Genomic DNA, 21,089 nt, shown 5'->3' with positions numbered 1-21,089 from the left:
ACGATGATAACTACAGTCACAACCTTCATATTAGAATTATATCCACATGCAAACAAGTGACATTACGATGATAACTACAGTCACAACCTTCATATTAGAATTATATCCACATGCAAACAAGTCACATTACGATGATAACTACAGTCAAAACCTTCATATTAGAATTATACACACTGTGAGGAAAGTACATTGTTGAGTCCACAATCTATCCCAACTAACACACGCCCACTTTTTTTAATTATTTTGGCGTGTTTATTACAATCCGGTCTTTAATTATTTTAGTATGAACGATTGTTGGATGTAAATAATCTGAGTATGTTACCTTAAGAAAGGGACTTATAAATGGTGTTCTACATGAATTGGTGTCCTTTGCATACAGATGTCTGCTACAAAAGTTTTTACTGTATTAGAATTGTCTTAGATTGAACATAAAGTTCTCCGTATGAAACATTAAACGGCAAAAATAATGAAATTTGTATATTGATTGTGTTCAAAAAAGAACATTAAGGCACAAATATTTCGAAAATGCGGTAGTTGCTGAAGAATAGTTTAACTAAATAAAGTATGAAAGTGTTAAATTCGTGCAAATATAATTTTTGAAGAAACAAATCCTTCCCAGCTCTTTTAAACATGGATGAATACTGACCAAGACTTAAACGGAATGCTTATAAAGAATATTTGCTTGAAGTCATTGACCATTTCTATAAAGCCAACCTTGGCATTGATAAACCCTACCTCATGTGGCTATTTAATTTCGGCAAGTAACAGATGTTGTTAACTACAATCAGTCTGCAATAGTATGCCGTAAATACATATCTTTGCACTGTGGGGAAATTCGTTTAAATTTAAAAATACAAAGATACATTTCCGAGAAGATGGTCTTAACGTCCAGTCCTAATATGCATACAAGCAGATAGATTTTTTACTTACTACTTATTATAATCTATAGATGAAATGCCTCCACAGTGCATCGGGTTAAGCGAATATTCTTATCGAACGTTGAAAGGCTAAATCACTTAATCTCATTTTATCACAATCTAAATTGAACCTACAAGTAACAAAGTTAGAGCTGAAATTTTTTTTAACGGTATGGACAAATGAAACTAAGTGAAAATAGTAGCTTTACTCTATAATGAAATCAGGTAACATTAGAACAAAATAATGAACGAGTTAATGAATAAATAATTCTCAAAACAAAATATACGCAAACATTTCGCAGATTTACAGTCTTTTCTTCTTGATCGAACTAGACCTGAAAAAGAAAGTTAGTCGACCGCATATCGTTTAGCCAACATGGCGGTAGAAATATAATCGGATGAATGAATGGATAAAACACACGTTTAAGGCACTTCGCAACCAAATAAAAGACGTCGCGCCAGGAACATGTAACTGTCAGCTGAATATGTAGCTTTAAGTAAAGAAAGAAAGTTTCAAATTCTTTGTCCTAAAAGAGTGACCGTTAAGCTGATGTCAGATAAAATTGTGTACAATTTATGTGACAGCCCACTTACAGTTGTTGGCTTTCTTCCGCTTTACTAGTTTCCTCATCGAGATCTCAACATAGGGTCTCTCCGTTAATAAAAAAACTTGATTCGAGTCCAAATCTAACATGAAAATTATCTCATAGCCAATCACATGGTCTACATTTGTACATTTCGAGTAAGAATTCCAAATCTGGAATAGCATCTATTATGCAAAATACTAAGGAACATTTTCTAACGGATAGACCTCAAACATTCCGAGTACGTACATGAATACATCTTATAATTTGATTATATATGAACAAATGCACTTTAAAAGATAAATTTTGATCAAGATGTTGCTAGAAAATTCTGAAAAGAAACTTTACTATGAAGTATGCATTTTGCCCGATATATATCGATATTCAAAGGAGCCATACATGTGGGATTTTCTTACAAGGTTGAGACCTGATACATAAAATTGAATTTTATGCTGTTATTAAACCACGTTATAAAACGCTCCTATAAGCTAAGAATTATTTTTTTTATTATCTATAAATGATAAATCAAAATTATACCGAATTAATGAGATCCATGGCATAACCATGCAATAAGAAGGAAGCAGTACAAAGCATGGTTTTATAGTGAGGGACCAATGTAATAAGTCAATTACTAACGCAATAGTATATTCATCCATCATGCTTTAAGCATATTTAGCTTCAGTCGGATGATCTTTTAGTAACAGTTTTAGAGTCTAAGTACGCTACTAATGACCAGCAATAAACAGACACCTTACCTTGATGCCATTCAATATTTCTGTTATCAGTTTAACTCTCTCATCCTTATGTTTCATCTGTTTGTCTTCCAGCTTATGGATTTTCCTGGTAATGATGGCATTTAAGGGCATAAGAAGAATGAGTACAGCTAGGCCAGCCAACATGGGCGGCCCAACCGTAACGTAGAGAAGACTTAGGGCGATAATGACCTCCAGTGGACTTGCCCAGAAACCCCAGAAAAAGAAAACAAAGGAGAAGATTCGCTCCACATCCACTGACATCAAATTAACGATCTCACCAAGAGTACATTCCGTTCTGGTTTTGTTGTTAATTGTAAGGGACTGAAATGCAAAATCATTTTTCATGTTTTAATAGTTATTTTGGCAATCGTGTTTTTTGATCATACGTCTCAACTCTGCTGTATTTCTATTGCTTTCATGGAACAGAAATTGCAAAGCTTTGATCAACTTATGGAAATCTGATGAAATGAAAGTTACTTATGACCCTTTGTGCGAAAAGAAATCACTAAATCATGAATCGTATATATATACTAAATGATGCGTTATTTATCAATGTATTGTAGTGTCAATGATAAAAAGAATTCAGCAACCTCATTTGCAAGCGGTAAAAGAATCATTCCAGTCTCTAATTAAGGGACATATACTCTAGTTTGAAGTTGATGAAACCAAAATGTAAATATTATATGGTAGAAGTAACATGTCATCTAATTCCAATATATATATATATATATATATATATATATATATATATATATATATATATATATATATATATATATATATATATATATGCAACTGGAAATACGACACCCACAGGCAAGGATGCTGATATGAAACTTCCATTAGTAGAACAAATCGCATAATAAGCAAAGCAATCATGATTTGTTCGAACAAATAAAAAAAGTTATTTGATAGGATGCACAATCAAAAGTACATTTGCGTACCAACTTTTATTTAAAACAATATAGAGAACAGACAAATAATTCTTTCCAATATGCTGTAATGTGCTAATGCTTGGCCAAGTTATTTTATTTTGTGATAAAACCGACAACTCCCATATAGGTCCTGTGAGTATCCAAGATAACCGACAACTCCCACTTAGGTCCTGTGAGTATCCAAGATAACCGACAACTCACACTTAGGTCCTGTGAGTATCCAAGATAACCGACGACTCCCACTTAGGTCCTGTGAGTATCCAAGATAACCGACAAATCACACTTAGGTCCTGTGAGTATCCAAGATAACCGACAACTCCCACTTAGGTCCTGTGAGTATCCAAGATAACCGACAACTCCCACTTAGGTCCTGTGAGTATCCAAGATAACCGACAAATCACACTTAGATCCTGTGAGTATCCAAGATAACCGACAAATCACACTTAGGTCCTGTGAGTATCCAAGATAACCGACAACTCACACTTAGGTCCTGTGAGTATCCAAGATAACCGACAACTCCCACTTAGGTCCTGTGAGTATCCAAGATAACCGACAAATCACAATTATATATATATATATATATATATATATATATATATATATATATATATATATATATATATATATATATATATATATATATATATATTCGCGCGAATCAAAACAAATCGTGAACCTTGAAGACAATCCAGAAACAACATATTGCATGTTTGAGCAATATCGATTTTCCCATACATAGATATCATGAAATAATTCTCAACAGGTTTGCAATTTAGGTTACTATAATAATAATAATAATAATAATAATACAATCTGGCCATACTTTGCTGAAAACTGCTGATATGAGTGCCGTTTTGACTCGCAGTGCTACGATCATTGTCTTGTAACAAAGCTGTTGAAATACAAATGATTTTACAGTGATACTGAGCAAGAATCCTGCCACAAGCACATATCCCTTCCATGACATCAATGAATAATCCTCAGCAAAGTCTATGAGGAGCCTGAAATAAGAACAAAATTATTGGTCTGATATTAATACACGTTTAAACAACTAGTGCTTGACCAGGGAATACAAACACATTGTAATGGATGGTGACATGTTGAATTATTTCAGATCAAGATGTATACATATTGCATAAAACATATGTCAATAAAATGGCTACTGGAATTTAAAAGTGTTGTAATGTATGGTACAGTAAGGGGATTATATCAGTTTAAAGTCGTGTATTTTCATCTTTTGGTATGTCATAACATAGAAGTTTCATAATAGTCTGAAAAGGAAATTTTAAACACAACAACATATATATATATATATATATATATATATATATATATATATATATATATATATATATATATGTGTGTGTGTGTGTGTGTGTGTGTGTGTGTGATGCTGTCTTAAGAATTTTTGCTGTTCAGCTTGAATCTTTTACTGATCGTTTACTTCCATTTAACCTAAATACATCTACCTGCTATGTAACCTTCAATATTAATAATCGTTTTAAATTCTACACATTGCAAGGAATTAAATAATTTTACAAATTTAGTCGTAAACTCTAAACACTCACTTGAGAAGTATTACATTCCCTATGTTGAACATGGTTGATGGTATCTTAAAAAGTTGACTGAGAAGGAGTTCAAATCCGAATGATTTAAACAACACTTTTAAAAGTGATATTCTTCTTTGTTTGTCATTTCTACAGGAACCACGTGGCCTGGACTGGTCACATAAAGGAATTGCACTCTCAGCTTCATGAGCTGGTATACAGTCTGAATGCTGTTGTAGGTTCGTCTTTGTCAATATTGTCCTATGGAAATGAAAAATTATGATATCTACATAAATTGTTCACCCCTATAAAATACTCATGCATAATAACACAAAAACACACACACACAAACACATACGCGCGCGCGCACACACACACACACACACACACACACACACACACACACATATATATATATATATATATATATATATATATATATATATATATATATATATATATATATATATATATATATATATATATATTTAACTGAGACTTTAGTGGTGCTTGAGTTTTAATAACTTTCATACATATTTGTGCAAACGTTTATGAAATTATTTCTTTTAGAAACGCAACAGAAAGTTACATATATATTTACTCCGATATAAAGTGCGGCAAACCTAAATACACAACGAGGCTCACTATGTTACATACACGCATGTTTTGCATAACCAAATATTGCTTTAACATACCTTGCTCGCAAAGTCTGTAGTTCTTTCTGCCATGTATTGTTGAATCTGGATACAACTGTACTCGACTTGATATGTGGATGCAAGACAAACACATCATCCACTGTCAAAGGGCTTTTGTATCCGGTCCATATCAGTCTATATTTGAGATAAGAGTGTCCATATCAGTCTATTTGACTGACATACGTGTATTTATATCTGTCTATATTTGGCTGATATTAGTGTGTCCATATCAATCGACATTTGAGATTAAAGTGTCCATAGCAGTCTATACTTGATTGACATACGTGTATCTGTCTTCATTTATTGAGATACTTGATTGACATACATGTATCTGTCTTTATTTGTTGAGATACTTGATTGACATACGTGTATCTGTCTTTATTTGTTGAGATACTTGATTGACATACGTGTATCTGTCTTTATTTGTTGAGAGATATTTGTGATAGTTAAAGGCATCTTACAGTAAGGAATTTTCTACAAAGTTGTGTAAAAATGAGGGACAAAACACAGAACGAATTACATCATCATTCGGCATACGAGTAATGGTTGTTGTTGTAGGGTTTCATGCCATTCTTCAGCACAGGATAGGCTATACATGGCGGCCAGCAAAAATGGTGAAGGAAGAACCCGGTAAAAGAATCACCGACGCACGAAAAGCTACTGGCAAGCTTTCTCACATACCCACATTGGACGAATCCGAGACTCGAACCGACGCAGACAGAGGTGAAATGGCAGTGATCCGTAACGGTGAGCGCTTTTGACCACTCGGCCACTCGGGGCCCCCACGAGTAATAGTAATTCAGTTATGAAAACATTTAATATATCATTGAAATTTATAAGTGATCTTCAAAAAGATTTATCTGATCATTTCATTGGTAGATGAAGGGTCGCAGATGTGAATTTTAGACTAAAGCTGAACCCATTTTTTTTCAGTAACACGAAAACAAATAACCTATCTTGTTCAAACTATTTAACACTGATCAAGATCGAACCTTGCATTTTTTCAAAAGATCATTTGTACTTTTCAATGATACTATACTATACAGACCGAAAATGTCATTATTATATTAAATTAAATTTGCTATCGCAGTAAGACTTCAAACTTTATAAACACAACTTTGCTACAGTTAAAATATATTTCGAAAGCCAACAAAGGACAGGAGCAAGTGGCAGCCCATTTCAAGCATTGTGTTCCAAATACTGAGATCGATTGATCATGAGATGTGACCATGATTCATTCTCTTTGTATGCTTTTAATTTCTCCAATATTCCTATGAAATTGTTGATATTTAACTGAAGATACCTTCTCCTCATATTCATCATATCTTTGTTCAGAGCATGCTCCACCCAATTGTTTAGTAATAAAAGCTTCTTTAAGTATCTGACAGGCAAATGTCTCACACAAATATTTATCCAGGATGAATGTCACCGAAGTATTCAAACCACATCGTTATGAACAGTTATGTTGCCCATGAAATAAAACAATATTGCCTTTTGATATAACACTGTGCAGGATATTTGTTTCATTTCAAAATAACTGCTAAATAGCAAAGACAAATACATTTTACATTTCTGTTTCAGAAAAATAATTTTAGTAATCCTTCAAACAGTAATTCATGGGAGCCTTAAGTGTAACACGTGTGCATTGTAAAATCACCTCACATTAAGATATCTTCCAACAAATAATTATCAGAATAGGCTACAAAACAACAAAATCTTTTCAAGTTAGACACCCAACAAAAAACCTAAAACGCATTTCTTCCCAATTTAATGCAATAAATGGCCAACGGGGTAGTTGTATAGGCCGCTTCGTGGTCAAAAGGAAATTACCATTTGCCCATTGGATACATTTTGGGATAATCTAGGGACAAGGAGAAACCGTACGTTTAGTCCATAGGGTTAACATAAGGGGGTAAATGGTACTATTGTAGGAACGGCGGACCTCAATTGGGGCTACATTGCTACATTATTTGAATAGACCTCGATGTGAGTCTCTCTGATGTACGATTGTTAAAATTGTCAAATGGGTTTAAATGTGTGGGTCACTTTGTGGACAAAGTGAATTGAACGTAGGATTGATTGTGCACCTAGAAAACTAGAAATATTTTGTCTCCAGAATATGGAAAGCTAGGAGGAGACGTGTCACTCTCTGGACAACGAAAAATGTAATTTTAAGTGATATAAAATTTAAAACACCATATATAACATCCAGTACTTGCTTTTTGATTACTATCCAAACATATGCCCGTTAGAATCCAGCGCCTACCTTTCGATTGCACTTCCACAACACACCCATGCAATCTTACAAAAAGATAGAAGTGTTTTTATACATATTTCATGGTCAGGAAAACAATCACAAAAGAACTCATGGACTTGAAGTCTTCAGCTTTAACTGCATTAATCCTTTCCACGGAATATAACCTCTTTCTCGTGTTTTTGTTGCTAATGTGGTAATGGTAGTAGTAAGTGAAGCTTGTTTTGGCATCACAGTGACAGTGAGAATGGATGTAGTGAAGGAAGGCTTCAAATTCTTGGCACGCAACGTTTTCTTTTTCTTAGATTTAGCAAAAGAAGTCGGATAAATTTATCTTAGATACTTGAACTACATCAAAATGGCTTGCAGCATACACAACGTTTTAACTCCTTTACCTTTGTCCTTCACAATTAAAAGCTGTCCACTTCCCTTCTTCTTCATTTTTGTCAACAAATACTGGCTGTTTGACTTGGTCTTCGGTAAGGGACCAAACCAGTCCATCAGTATTATGCTAAATTGTTCTTATTGTCTTCTAAATGACCAGCCAAGAGAGTCTCATGGGCTAGACTAAGGCATCACTGTCTATACCACTTCGGAACAACAAATTGATATCTCGCTGATTACTCGTCACCATCGGATACCTCAGATGGCCTCTAGGTTTTCATAAGTACCCAATTTGCTGTTGTTGTTGTTGTTGGGTTTAACGCCATTTTCAGCACAAGATAGGCTATACATGGCGGCTAGTTTAACTGGTGGAGGAAGAACCCTGGAAATCACTGGAAAGTACTACCAACCCAAAATAATAAAATAACCAACAGGTACTTCAGTTTTGCTAAAACCCTGTGAAACAAATCGTACTTTTTAGTAACTTGTTACTGTTCGACAAGTCTTTGTCCTTTGTCACCGTAATTATACCAAAGAGAATGAGTTGTTAACAGAAGATCACTTAGATCAATACCATTTGATAGATCAATACCATGAGCAAATGTGAACTGATCAAAAGCCCTACCAATAAATGTGTCAGCTAAAAGAATAATGTCATCTCCAACAACATTCTGAAAAGCTATTTTTATCATAGGTCTAGTATCTGTACACGGATTTCTTTTTCAATAGGATATACTTTCCGATCCAATCAAGGCTTTTGAGTTACGAGTGGATTAACCACAACCTTATCTCTTGCTAATTCATTGCATAGTAATAAACGAACACCCTCGATGCATCAAGAAGGCAACGTTCCGACTGTCAAGGGTCCTGAGACTAATTCTGATGATAAATTTACACAATGGAGAGGAACATTAACAAATCCATACTCTACACCCTGAATAAGAACACCTTCACTAGAAAACTTTTCTGATAAAGGCAAAGTACCTGATAATAAGCGACTCTGAGAAGCTCCTATGTCCCTTACAATTCTAAGCTTAGCAGATTCACAAATAAGTGATATAGAACATGAATGGTTCATAATTTTCCATAATAAAATCGGACTGGAGTTTGTTTGACCCAACAACTTTCAATACATGACCGTGACCTTGACATGTTCGAAATAAGAGCATTTGGAATAGCTGTGTGTGTGTGTGTGTGTGTGTGTGTGTGTGTGTGTGTGGTAATCAACAAGAGGGTGATGAATCAAAGGAGTGTGCTTGGATAGTGGATACAAATTTTAACATTATATTTTCCCTGTCCCCACAGTGACCAATTTCATCCAAATTTTCTAGGTTTCTGCTAGCAAATTCAATCCAATGTCCAATTCCCATTGTCCCCAAAGTGACCTACGCATTTAAACCTATGGATAATAATTAACATATGATTTCCCATACGTCACCAGAGTGACTCATATTGAGGTCAACTTTAACAATGTAACAACTTAGCTTAAACTGGAGTCAGCCACTTCAAAAAATGTTGTCATTTGCCTGCAATGTTAAACCTATGGACCGACTGACCAATTGAACATACGATTTCCCATTCTCCCCAGTGTCCGAAAATGCATCCTAAAAGCTAATATTAATTTCCCTGTGTCTCAAGAGAGCCTCATAGAACCATTTTGCATTATAAGATGGACTGTGGTATACTAAGGGTCTTTAAGGTACGTGGCCTCTGTAAATACCTGTTCATCCACCAAAAGGTTATTCGTGATAGAAATGAGGCTCGAACAAGAGGGCACACACTCTGTAAATATATATATATATATATATATATATATATATATATATATATATATATATATATATATATATATATTTATATTTCAGAAAGTTGACTAACGTTACGGAATTCTAGGAACTGAATACAAATTAAGCATACAATTTCATGAACTACCCCAAACAAAATGATAAATATCAATTTGTAATATTTCATATAACTTAATATGTTTGTGAAAAAAGGTATGTTAAAGCATGAATATGTAGCAATTTAAATAAATTCGCAATAATATTATGTCAGATATTTAAATCATGTTTTTCATTTCAACAAAAATGTACAGTGTAAATAATGCCAATCTACTGATGAAAATTTACGAAGAAGTCTGGCAAAATAGTGAGCACACACTATTAACGAAATATTAATGGCTGAAATTAGCAAGACTTACATGAATAAAACAAACGTATATTTACCCACCTCCTAACCCCTCTAAAATGAAAAGCAACAACAAAATATATCGCGAATTGAATAAAAGAAAATGCGTTGGGCTTCACAATGCATTTGAGTTCAATTTAGTTTTACATCTATTAAATAATATATATATATATATATATATATATATATATATATATATATATATATATATATATATATATATATATATATATATATGCATATTACATACATACATACATACATACATACGATTCGCATGATGAAAAAGAGATAAAGCTATACCCTGGACGTCATATTCTCACCTTCAAAGTGTCCTTGTCACATAGAAGCTGATGGTCAGCAAAGGAATGCAGAATAACTTGGCCAAAGGTTAAGCAACAGGAAGCGAAAAACAACGTTACCTTTATGGGGTATTCGTGATATTCCTGAAAAAAGGTGTTTCCTAAATATTTCCGATTATGACAGTAAATGAAAACCATAATATTCATTTTGAGAACATAAATCATTGATTTGGAAAAGAGATGTTCTAATATGCATTACTTCTGTTATGATAAATTCAAGCCAGACTTCCATGTACATTTCCGTGCTTTGAATCATAAAATGTTTCATAAATATTCCTAAAACCTGCAAATGCAGAGGTTGTTTAATCATAATGCATGCATTGATAGCTAGATGATTATCACAGTCGTCTACATCAATTAGTCACAGAAGATGTTTATCATTTTTGAATATGTTGCAATGCAAGCAAAATTAAACAATTTCGATATGCATATGGTTATAGACCGGTAGAACCAGAATAAGTTAGACAATATAAAAATGCTCTGCTACAACCATACTTATACTTTCACGAGTGACTGGCCTAATATCTTTGACCACCGTTCGCATCTAAACCCCATCCCAATGATAATCAAATATATAAAGTCTCAAGATTGAATGATATTGGAGGAAGTCCTCAACATTATGCACACGTTAATACACAAGATATAACGAACCGTATCACAATCTCTCTCAGCTTTCAAGAAATGAATGAGACATACTACGATTGGAATACTGACCTGTAAAATTATCTTGGAGTAAAATGGGATTATTTGGAGTAACGTCGTTATTGTCCAATAAAGAAATAGCACACCCGTAGAAATTACACCTTTCCTTCTGGCCAGTTCTGTACAAACGAACGTAAGAACCTGAAAATAAAAGATAACAAAATTACATTTTCTCTGATACATACATCATTCTACGCAACACTCCACATTCCACTACACTGACCATGCCTTGCTATCACAAAGAGTTTCAGATGAGTACCCTGTTGTTTGAATCCCTATGTCATTTTAAGGACCATCAACAATACTAAATTTAATCCATGTTTCAAAATAGACAAATCAGTTAAGGTTAAGAAAGTACATTTAGGAAAGTGTTTTCAAGTTTGATTTTAAAAACTGTGTTTAAACGGGCACATTTTATAACGAGATGAGCGGTTTTCAGGATTTGTCGCTAAGTAAATGTCCCTGAAAGATTTATTCATTAAATACTTAACCAACATTTTATTTAAATTTATGTTGTTGCTGTTGTTGTTCTAGGGTTTAACGCCATTTTTCAGCACAAGATAGGCTATACATGGCAGCCAGTATAACTGGTGGAGGAAGAACCCTGGAAAACCCAGGGAAGAACCACCGCCCCATGAGAAGCTACCGGCAGGCTTTCCCACGTCCTTTAAATTTATGCATGGACTGTAATCAATTATGTACATAATGTACATGAATGAGAAAGGAAGGATTTTTCTGTTTTTGTTCCTATTTTTTGTATGTAAAATGGCTGCGTGGTCTTCACTGACATATTGGATCCATTCGTATAGTCGTGATCATGAATTAGGATTTGTAAATTTATACAGTTAGACAACGTGGCCCTATAGTTTGTATTTTACAATCAGCAACACGAGCATCTTTCCAGTATTTCAAAGTTGCATGTCCCCCACCACAATCCTGTGCCCAGTCTTATGATCTAAAAGCCAAAAGAGCAATATTTTCAATGCGTATAATTAATATATTAGTAGATATCGTTTGTCCAGTGTGAGTTCTGTCGGGTAATCATGAAGCAGAATTGAAATATGTGTCCTAATAATAGAACTACTGTTTCAACTCATTTGTCTGAATTATAATTCCAGGTCTGGATGACTTACCAACGTAAGACCCTCTATGAGAGTTTGAATTGTAATTCCAAGTCTAAATGTTTTATAAACGTGAGACCCTCTAGAAGAGTTTGGATTGTCATTCCAAGCGTGGATGACTTAACTACGTGATACCCTCTATGAGAGTCTGAATTATAATTCCAAGTCTGGATGACTTACCAACGTGAGACCCTCTATGAGTGTCTGAATTGTAATTCCAAGTCTGGATGATTACCAACGTGAGACCCTCTATGAGTGTCTGAATTGTAATTCCAAGTCTGGATGACTTACCAACGTGAGACCCTCTATGAGTGTCTGAATTGTAATTCCAAGTCTGGATGACTTACCAACGTGAGACCCTCTACGAGAGTTTGAATTGTAATCCCAAGCGTGGATGACTTAACTACGTGATACCCTCTATGAGTGTCTGAATTGTAATTCCAAGTCTGGATGACTTACCAACGTGAGACCCTCTATGAGTGTCTGAATTGTAATTCCAAGTCTGGATGACTTACCAACGTGAGACCCTCTATGAGTGTCTGAATTGTAATTCCAAGTCTGGATGACTTACCAACGTGAGACCCTCTATGAGAGCCTGAATTGTAATTCCAAGTCTGGATGACTTACCAACGTGAGACCCTCTATGAGTGTCTGAATTGTAATTCCAAGTCTGGATGACTTACCAACGTGAGACCCTCTACGAGAGTTTGAATTGTAATCCCAAGCGTGGATGACTTAACTACGTGATACCCTCTATGAGTGTCTGAATTGTAATTCCAAGTCTGGATGACTTACCAACGTGAGACCCTCTATGAGAGTCTGAATTGTAATTCCAAGTCTGGATGACTTACTAACGTGAGACCCTCTATGAGTGTCTGAATTGTAATTCCAAGTCTGGATGACTTACCAACGTGAGACCCTCTACGAGAGTTTGAATTGTAATTCCAAGTCTGGATGACTTACCAACATGAGACCCTCTACGAGAGTTTGAATTGTAATTCCAAGTCTGGATGACTTACCAACGTGAGACCCTCTGTGAGTGTCTGAATTATAATTCCAAGTCTGGATGACTTACCAACGTGAGACCTTCTATAAGAGGTCCTAATAAAGCTTCATGGATAAGACTGTTCTCTTCTGATGAAGTATTGAGATTCGAGACTTCTATGAGAATTTCCACGATGCATATTATTAATAGAATCAGTGCAAGTATCTGCAATTATATAAGAGGAAAAAGCTATATATTGTCCAAAATACATACATACATACATACATACATACATACATACATACATACATACATACACATACGCACGTACGCAAAACACAAACATACATACATATATACAGACAGACAGACAGACATAACACTTGCCCCTGACACCTGCTACATGTTGTATGGATATTAATGATATATTTAAATGTGATGTGATGCGATATGATTTGGATTTTTAACGTAGCTTTAACAATTTTTCAGTCAAGCGAGGCAGCTGCTAGTACCATTTTTATAAGTCTTTGGTATGACTCGGCCGGGGTTCGACCCGGCGATCTTCCGTATCTGAAGCGGCCGCTCCAACCGATATATTCAAATAGAGTCTCTGCATATGCAGCACACATTGCACAATTAGCAATATAATTGTTACAAGTGCCTGTGATACATACATAGGTAAGTAACGTTACATAAATTGATAGGTACAGGCTATAATAAAAGTTAATCTATCTACAAAATGTTTACTCTCTGTACTGAACAATTGACTAAGCTGAATGCATGCACGGAACAATTCTAAGCGATGCAAATATGGGCATTCCCACATCACGTACTCATATTTTAACATTCAGTGCACGGAAAGGAATACACTTTCAAATTGTTATACGTGCTTTAAAATGTAGCGAAATTAATTTCTAGATAAAATGACAGTCGACACTTTTCATGTCGTAGAAGATAGTCACAAGTACTTGAATACATGAAACCAATGATCAATTAAATTGTCGCATTGGGAATTGTTTCAGAAAGATTTATCTTTATCGACAACGGTATTTTCCATCATTTAATAAGAGATATTAACAGACGTGAGGTATGGTGTACAAAAACACAAATTATCGATAGCAGGAAGGTTAGCTCTATTCTGGCTTAATTGACCTATTCGTTTGACTTTTGACCCCCATTGCGGAAGCCTTTGTGCCTCTCATGTAGACATAACAGTAAGGATTTTTATTAAAACTGTGTTTACTAAATTGGATTTGTTTTATGAGATCAGATTTCAATAGCTCAACTAGGTTATTACATTTTATACACATGGTATCAGAAATCCCTAAAAACATCACTCTTTCTAATATACAAAGAAGAAATTTTTCTTAAAATACGCATTTAAATTTACATCATCTTGAAGACAATTATTAAAAACGTGTGCACATATTTAATGTCGGAGTCACTCTAAATCTAGTGTCTAAGACATACAATATTCTTACTGAGTACTGATATAAAGAAAGAGATGTACATCGGTCTCTGCTCATTGTTGTTTAAAGTGGTCTATTGAAACCAATCCTAACATTAGGCCGAAATCACCTACATTTAAAATGTTTCTTGTAAGAATGGGGTCGTTAGAACTCGGACACTTGGGTGTGAAGTAACAGGCACAAATTAGAAAAGAGAACTTTACCATTGCGATCAGTTTGAGAAATCGTTTACTTAGATGGCACTTTTAAGTGCATACATACATACATACATACATACATACATACATGCATGCATGCATATGTATGTATGCATGCATACATACATACATACATACATACGCACGCACACAGGTACGCGCGCACACATACATACATACATACATACATACATACATACATACATACATACATACATACATGCATACATACATATATGCATGCATACATAAATACATACATATGCAGATATACATAGAAGCTCATACAACAAGCTATAGGAAACAAGTAATGAAGCCAGTCAAGTAAAAAGACAGAAAGAATATGCTAAAATTCGCAAGCAATGGTTGCATGCTTGAATAATCTACCTGTTTGGTTACATACTTCCATGTGAAACTCTTTGTCGAACAGTTTTCCTTAGAGATGAGGTGGATGAAATAAAAAGGGGAGGCAACCCATATCCATGCACTGGGGATCCAAACGAGAACTGTGTTCTGGAAACACTCAGTGAACTGGGGCCAGGTGTTGTTTGGACCCCAGGTCAAGCTTGTGTTCTGGAAAGAACCCATTAGAATGTATTTGATAAATCCCGCACCAGATCATTGTCAGTAAGGTCACCATCTGACGAGTTTAATCACTGACAGTCATACTGTTACTTTTATGGAGCTGGCAGATGCTAATGTAAAAATCTAAATTTGCAAATATCAACAAATCATGCTGAGACAAACCCTACACACCGACAGACAAATCCTTTATTCGAGTATTTTTACTGACGTATGTTTATTTTTCCTTGAGAGCCAAAAAATATATTCAATCGGCATGTTCGATACATATATTTAGTAAAGTCTATCCATTTTATTGAAACGTTGCCATTGGTGTCATTATTCTAAAAAGGGTGTGCATGTGTATTACATGTTTCATGTCAAATCTGTCAGATAAAAGTTAGATTCCTCTTCAATTTAATTATCTTAAAATACATGTAATATGCAAAATACCCACTAATGCTGATTAATCTCCATAGGCTAAACGTTCAATCGATCGATCGATCGATCGATCGAGATAATGATGATATTCTTTTATTCCTCCATTTTCTGAAGATTTTAAGACAAAAAAGAAATGCATTTAAATACATAGAATCACAAAAATAGTGGATTCGTTACTTACTGAATTATTTCCAATAGCAAACGAATAAATAAATTAAAATCATTACTAAGCTAGATAGAGATATATATATACGATAGAACATTTGAAAATGTATCCTCACAACAGAGAGAGAGAGAGAGAGAGAGAGAGAGAAGTTATCCTACTGAAGTCATATGTAAGGTTTTATTTATATAAAAGAATATTTCTGAGACCTTCACAACACAACTTTTCACCAGAAGTAAATATTAAAAACAGTATAGAACGTTTGGTGAACAATCTGTGAAAAATCATGTTATACATTTTAAACACATATTGTTGGAATGTCCAATGTAGACATCTCCTCAAAAGGTTTTTAATCAGTACAGCATTTTCTCCATTAAGTCAAAAAAATGGAAACGTCCCTCTTGATCATGAACAGTTAAACAGTTACGTTTAGTAATAAGAAAGAGTGAAAAGGAAATTAATAACAGTATACCCATAGAGGTCCATCGCTACAAAGCGTATCCATGCTTCGTTAATGTACTGATTTTGTTTCTAAATTTATCCCTATTGCAATTTCTAATGGCCTGTCCCAGGTATTGCACAACTGTTCGAAAGCTACTGCTCGCGGCAAGGTCAACATTCACCAGGTAACTTATCGCATCGTGAGATAAGACCATTCACGTTGTATATGCGAAACTGAAACAACGACCGAGTTCAAACTTACCTTTGTAATGAAACCTTCAAGCACTTATTCAAGATATCCATCCTATACATTTTTGAGGAAGACTTTTTTTCTGCAGAATATTGCATTCGCAATCCATTCAGGATGTGTGTATCCGCAAAATTGTGCTACCAAAGGGGTTGGGGTGGGGGTAATACATATTCTGGCCATCATTTTCACAAATTTGTAGGTCTGAATAAGTTATATATATATATATATATATATATATATATATATATATATATATATATATATATATACAGGTTTCATTCCTCGTTTCCGTCACTTGCATTGGTTAGTGCAGGGGTAGGCAACCTAAGGTACGCGTGCCACAAGATGGCACGTCAAGAGGTTTTGTGTGACACGCAAAGGGCAGCCAAAAATCGCGATTTTAATCTCTTACTGGTGGCACGTGTTCGTTTATTTTGTAATTAATCCGGAAAAAGTGGCACGCTATGTAAAATAGGTTGCCAACCCCTGAGTTAGTAGCAGGCCGTCGAGAGCGATCACGGGCCCTGGGGTAAGAAACATCCGGGCCTCTCCTAGTTCTCGTTCAAACAAAATTTTCTTTTATAAAATAAAAAAGTATTGTTCCGACCGGGCCCCTTTACGGGCTCGGGCCCCGGGGATATATCCCCGGTTGCCCCCCTTCTCTCTTGTCGGTCCTGGTTAGTGGCTACCAACTTAAGGGCCAAGTGCGTCTCCACTTGGTCTACCGTTAATAAATCATCTTAACTTTGAAGAAAAAAATCATCTCACATTTGTCAGGGTCGTTATTTATACGCTACAATAGAGTCACTACAGCAAACTTTCATCTTTGAAACATGGCGTTTGTTTAGCGGCTTAAATATTTTCGGGTACTGACCTCAACTTTTACTTTCTTAAAACTTCACATTTTAGAGACAAAACTTTGTATTACTTATATGTACTTATATCACTGACATGAATAAAGTTGAATAGCTGTCATGAATAAAGTTGTTAAACGGCATGAATAAAGTTGTATAACCGACATGACTAAAGTTGTATAACCGATATGAATAAAGCTGTATAACACGATTTGAATAAAGTTGTATAACCTGACATGAATAAAGTTGGATAACTGACATGAACAAAATTGATTAACTGACTTGAAAAAGGTTGTATAACCGACATGAATAAAGTGGCATAACATGACACGAATAAAGTTGTATAACATGACATGAATAAAGTTGTAGAACCGACATTAATAAGCAAAGGTTTTCACTATATGATCTATATATCGTACTATTTTCGAGTTATTAAATTTTTTGCGGATTAAGGAAATCATGCAAATTTCATTTTTGCATCGAAATTTGCTACAATATTGGGGAGCAGAATATTTTTAATTTACGGTAACTTTTAGCCCATCCTTGACGTGGCATCAAAATAAACAATGTATAATTAATATTTTTAAATATAAACTATTTTCAATAGCATACATTGTACGAGGTATTAGAAAGCTAGATAACAGAAAGATAATTGTCTCATTTTAAAAAAAAATCTACTATTTGTATATCTAGACCTTAGTATACCATTATGTCACAATTGTTTCTGATCCGCACCATCATTTTAGTTTCTTCGAAATTTGTGAGAATTTCATCGAAGGATGGAGGTAAGAGAAACTCAAGTAAAAATTATGGACTGGAACCAGTACAGTGTATGAGAAATGGAGAAAGGCTCTGTAGAAATAAAAAATGACAAAACTCATGAATTAAGACAATAGATTTTCCTTCTTGTCACTTTACTGAATAATGGGAATCAATAAATCGAATAGAAAAAAAATAGACAAAATCCAAATAACATGTTAAAATCTCACACTTTGTCTAATTATCTTTCAATGTAAAAGCTGCATGGAGTTGACGAATATTCTAGAAAATATTCCCTTCTATAAACATCGAATGTAAAGCAGGATATACATTTCGATGAGAAGACGTCTTCGGTAGAGCCCTGTGCATGTGTGTGTGTGTGTGTGTGTGTGTGTGTGATTTGGATTTTTAGCGTAGCTTTAACAATGTTTCAGTCATATCGCTACGATGTCTGCAATGTAGCAGTTTATAGGGATGTCTAGCACTGGGGCATCAGGTCGCAGACATGTAGCATGATGTCCCACCCAGTCCTATTATCCTGACACCAGACCAACCAGTCCTAACACTAACCTATTAATGCTGAATGCCAAGCGAGGCAGCTGTTAGTACCATTTTTATAAGTCTTTGGTATGACTCGGCCGGGGATCGAACCCATGACCTCCCGCATCCAAAGCGGACGCTCTAACCACTAGGCCACTGGAGCGGTGATGTATGTATGTATGTATGTATGTATGTATGTATGTATGTATGTATGTATGTATTGTAATAAGCCAAAGCGATTTCAATCCTGGTGTGAATCACTCTATAAGTCATATGTTTCCCCTTGAATCTTCCAAGGACTTCTATACAACTACTGTCATGAACTGGAAACTCCAACGTGTCCAGACAATAAATAATTTTACTCCAATATAAAAAATCACAAATCTCACAACTACACAGTTACAGCAGAGCTTCCTGTCAACCTCACAAAGGAATGGTTTCTTCTCACTGCATTTCCGTAACGTAGCGCCAGTATTTCACGCAGTGAAAATATACCTCTCAACCAGAAATACAGGGAACTAATTTTACTACGCCACTATTGGCCAGTCATATAAATGGTTTTAAGCCTCATTTCGCCTGTAACTCTACTCCATATTTACCATCACAGTAACAATTAACGGCGCCTACCTACGACGGAACAGACACTTCTCGCTTATTCCATTGTGTATTATACCAGTCCCTAATCATATATAGTCACACAATCAATTCACACAAATAGATATTAATAGGGACTACTGAGCTACAGGGACACTTATGCGGCTCTGACCTGAACTCACTAAAAAGAAACCTTGTAACCATGATATCTCACCAACACTGCACTCCGTGATGTTTCCTCCTCGTAATTAGCTAATTATTCGGGCTGAGACCTTTATCCTCAGCACCGACTTCCCAAGTAGTCACAAAAATCTAAGAAATCCTTAAAATGGAGACTTATAAATATTTGCGCATATTCTAAATGTATGTATGTATGTATGTATGTATGTATGTATGTATGTATGTATGTACGTACGTACGTACGTACGTACGTATGTATGTATGTATGTATGTTTGACTGACTGACTGACTGAGTGACTTTATTTCCTCTTCAACAGAGATTACATCAGATTAATCAAATTCAGTATAATACAAGATCATAAAATAGAACAGAAAAGTGACAAAAATACCATAGTAACAATGTGTCAGCTACCGTATTGACAAAACGAAATATCTCAATACCTGCAATTATGCAAATCTGCAATCATTTGGCTGAGCATGGTAGTGATCTTTTAACAGTTGCTTGATGATGATAATATTTCGAAAAGTTAATACGTCTATATTGTTATGTGCTTAACATTAAGTTCGAGATAGCAACGAAAAGGAAATGGAAAACTTATAACAGTGTAATTCTATATGTAGTTCTTTTCATATGACACATGTATTTATGCATATATATATACTTGTTTGCGCGTATGCGTGCGTGCATGCATTTATCTATGACTGACTGTCTAAATAACTTAATTACCTCTTCAACAAAGATTATATCAGGTTAGTAAGATACATATTATACGTATCATAAGATTATGAGACACAGTATAGACGAGAACGCAAGCATGATATGTACATCGTCAACTAATGCATTTACAAAATGAGATATATAAATACAGAAAACCATATAGAAATCTCTAGGAAATATACATAAACAAATACACACACACACACACACATATGTATGTATATATATATATATATATATATATATATATATATATATATATATATATATATATATATATATATATGCATATATATATTTATATATATATATGTATATATCTGTATATATATATGTATATATATATGTATATATATATGTATATATCTGTATATATATATGTATATATATATGTGTGTATATATATATATATATATATATATATATATATATATATATATATATATATATATATATATATATATATAAAGATGAATTGATTCAACTTGCCGGAA

General features: G+C 34.5%; 1 protein-coding gene across 1 annotated transcript in view; it reads right to left on the bottom strand.

Annotated features, from left to right (window-relative positions):
- The window catches only part of LOC149797150 (ATP-binding cassette sub-family C member 1-like), a 56,851-nt gene extending 39,981 nt beyond the window's left edge, over positions 1 to 16,870 (bottom strand). The window contains exons 1-10 of the mRNA XM_089961824.1: positions 16,732 to 16,870; positions 15,482 to 15,667; positions 13,519 to 13,653; positions 11,335 to 11,463; positions 10,582 to 10,704; positions 9,792 to 9,853; positions 5,434 to 5,568; positions 4,760 to 4,999; positions 4,015 to 4,192; positions 2,257 to 2,577 (exon numbers count right to left, since the gene is read on the bottom strand). Coding sequence (XP_089817950.1) covers positions 2,257 to 2,577; positions 4,015 to 4,192; positions 4,760 to 4,999; positions 5,434 to 5,568; positions 9,792 to 9,853; positions 10,582 to 10,704; positions 11,335 to 11,463; positions 13,519 to 13,653; positions 15,482 to 15,667; positions 16,732 to 16,764 — 1,542 coding nt within the window. The 5' untranslated portion in view covers positions 16,765 to 16,870. The remainder of the gene's footprint in view (positions 1 to 2,256; positions 2,578 to 4,014; positions 4,193 to 4,759; positions 5,000 to 5,433; positions 5,569 to 9,791; positions 9,854 to 10,581; positions 10,705 to 11,334; positions 11,464 to 13,518; positions 13,654 to 15,481; positions 15,668 to 16,731) is intronic.
- Between the last annotated feature and the right edge of the window lie 4,219 nt (positions 16,871 to 21,089).

This window comes from Sinohyriopsis cumingii, chromosome 6 (assembly GCF_028554795.1).
Source record: "Sinohyriopsis cumingii isolate HCF-2022 chromosome 6, ASM2855479v2, whole genome shotgun sequence".
NCBI classification, from domain to species: domain Eukaryota; kingdom Metazoa; phylum Mollusca; class Bivalvia; order Unionida; family Unionidae; genus Sinohyriopsis; species Sinohyriopsis cumingii.
The sequence above is the reverse complement of the archived record's forward strand: the minus strand, read 5'-3'. Positions and strand labels throughout refer to the sequence as shown.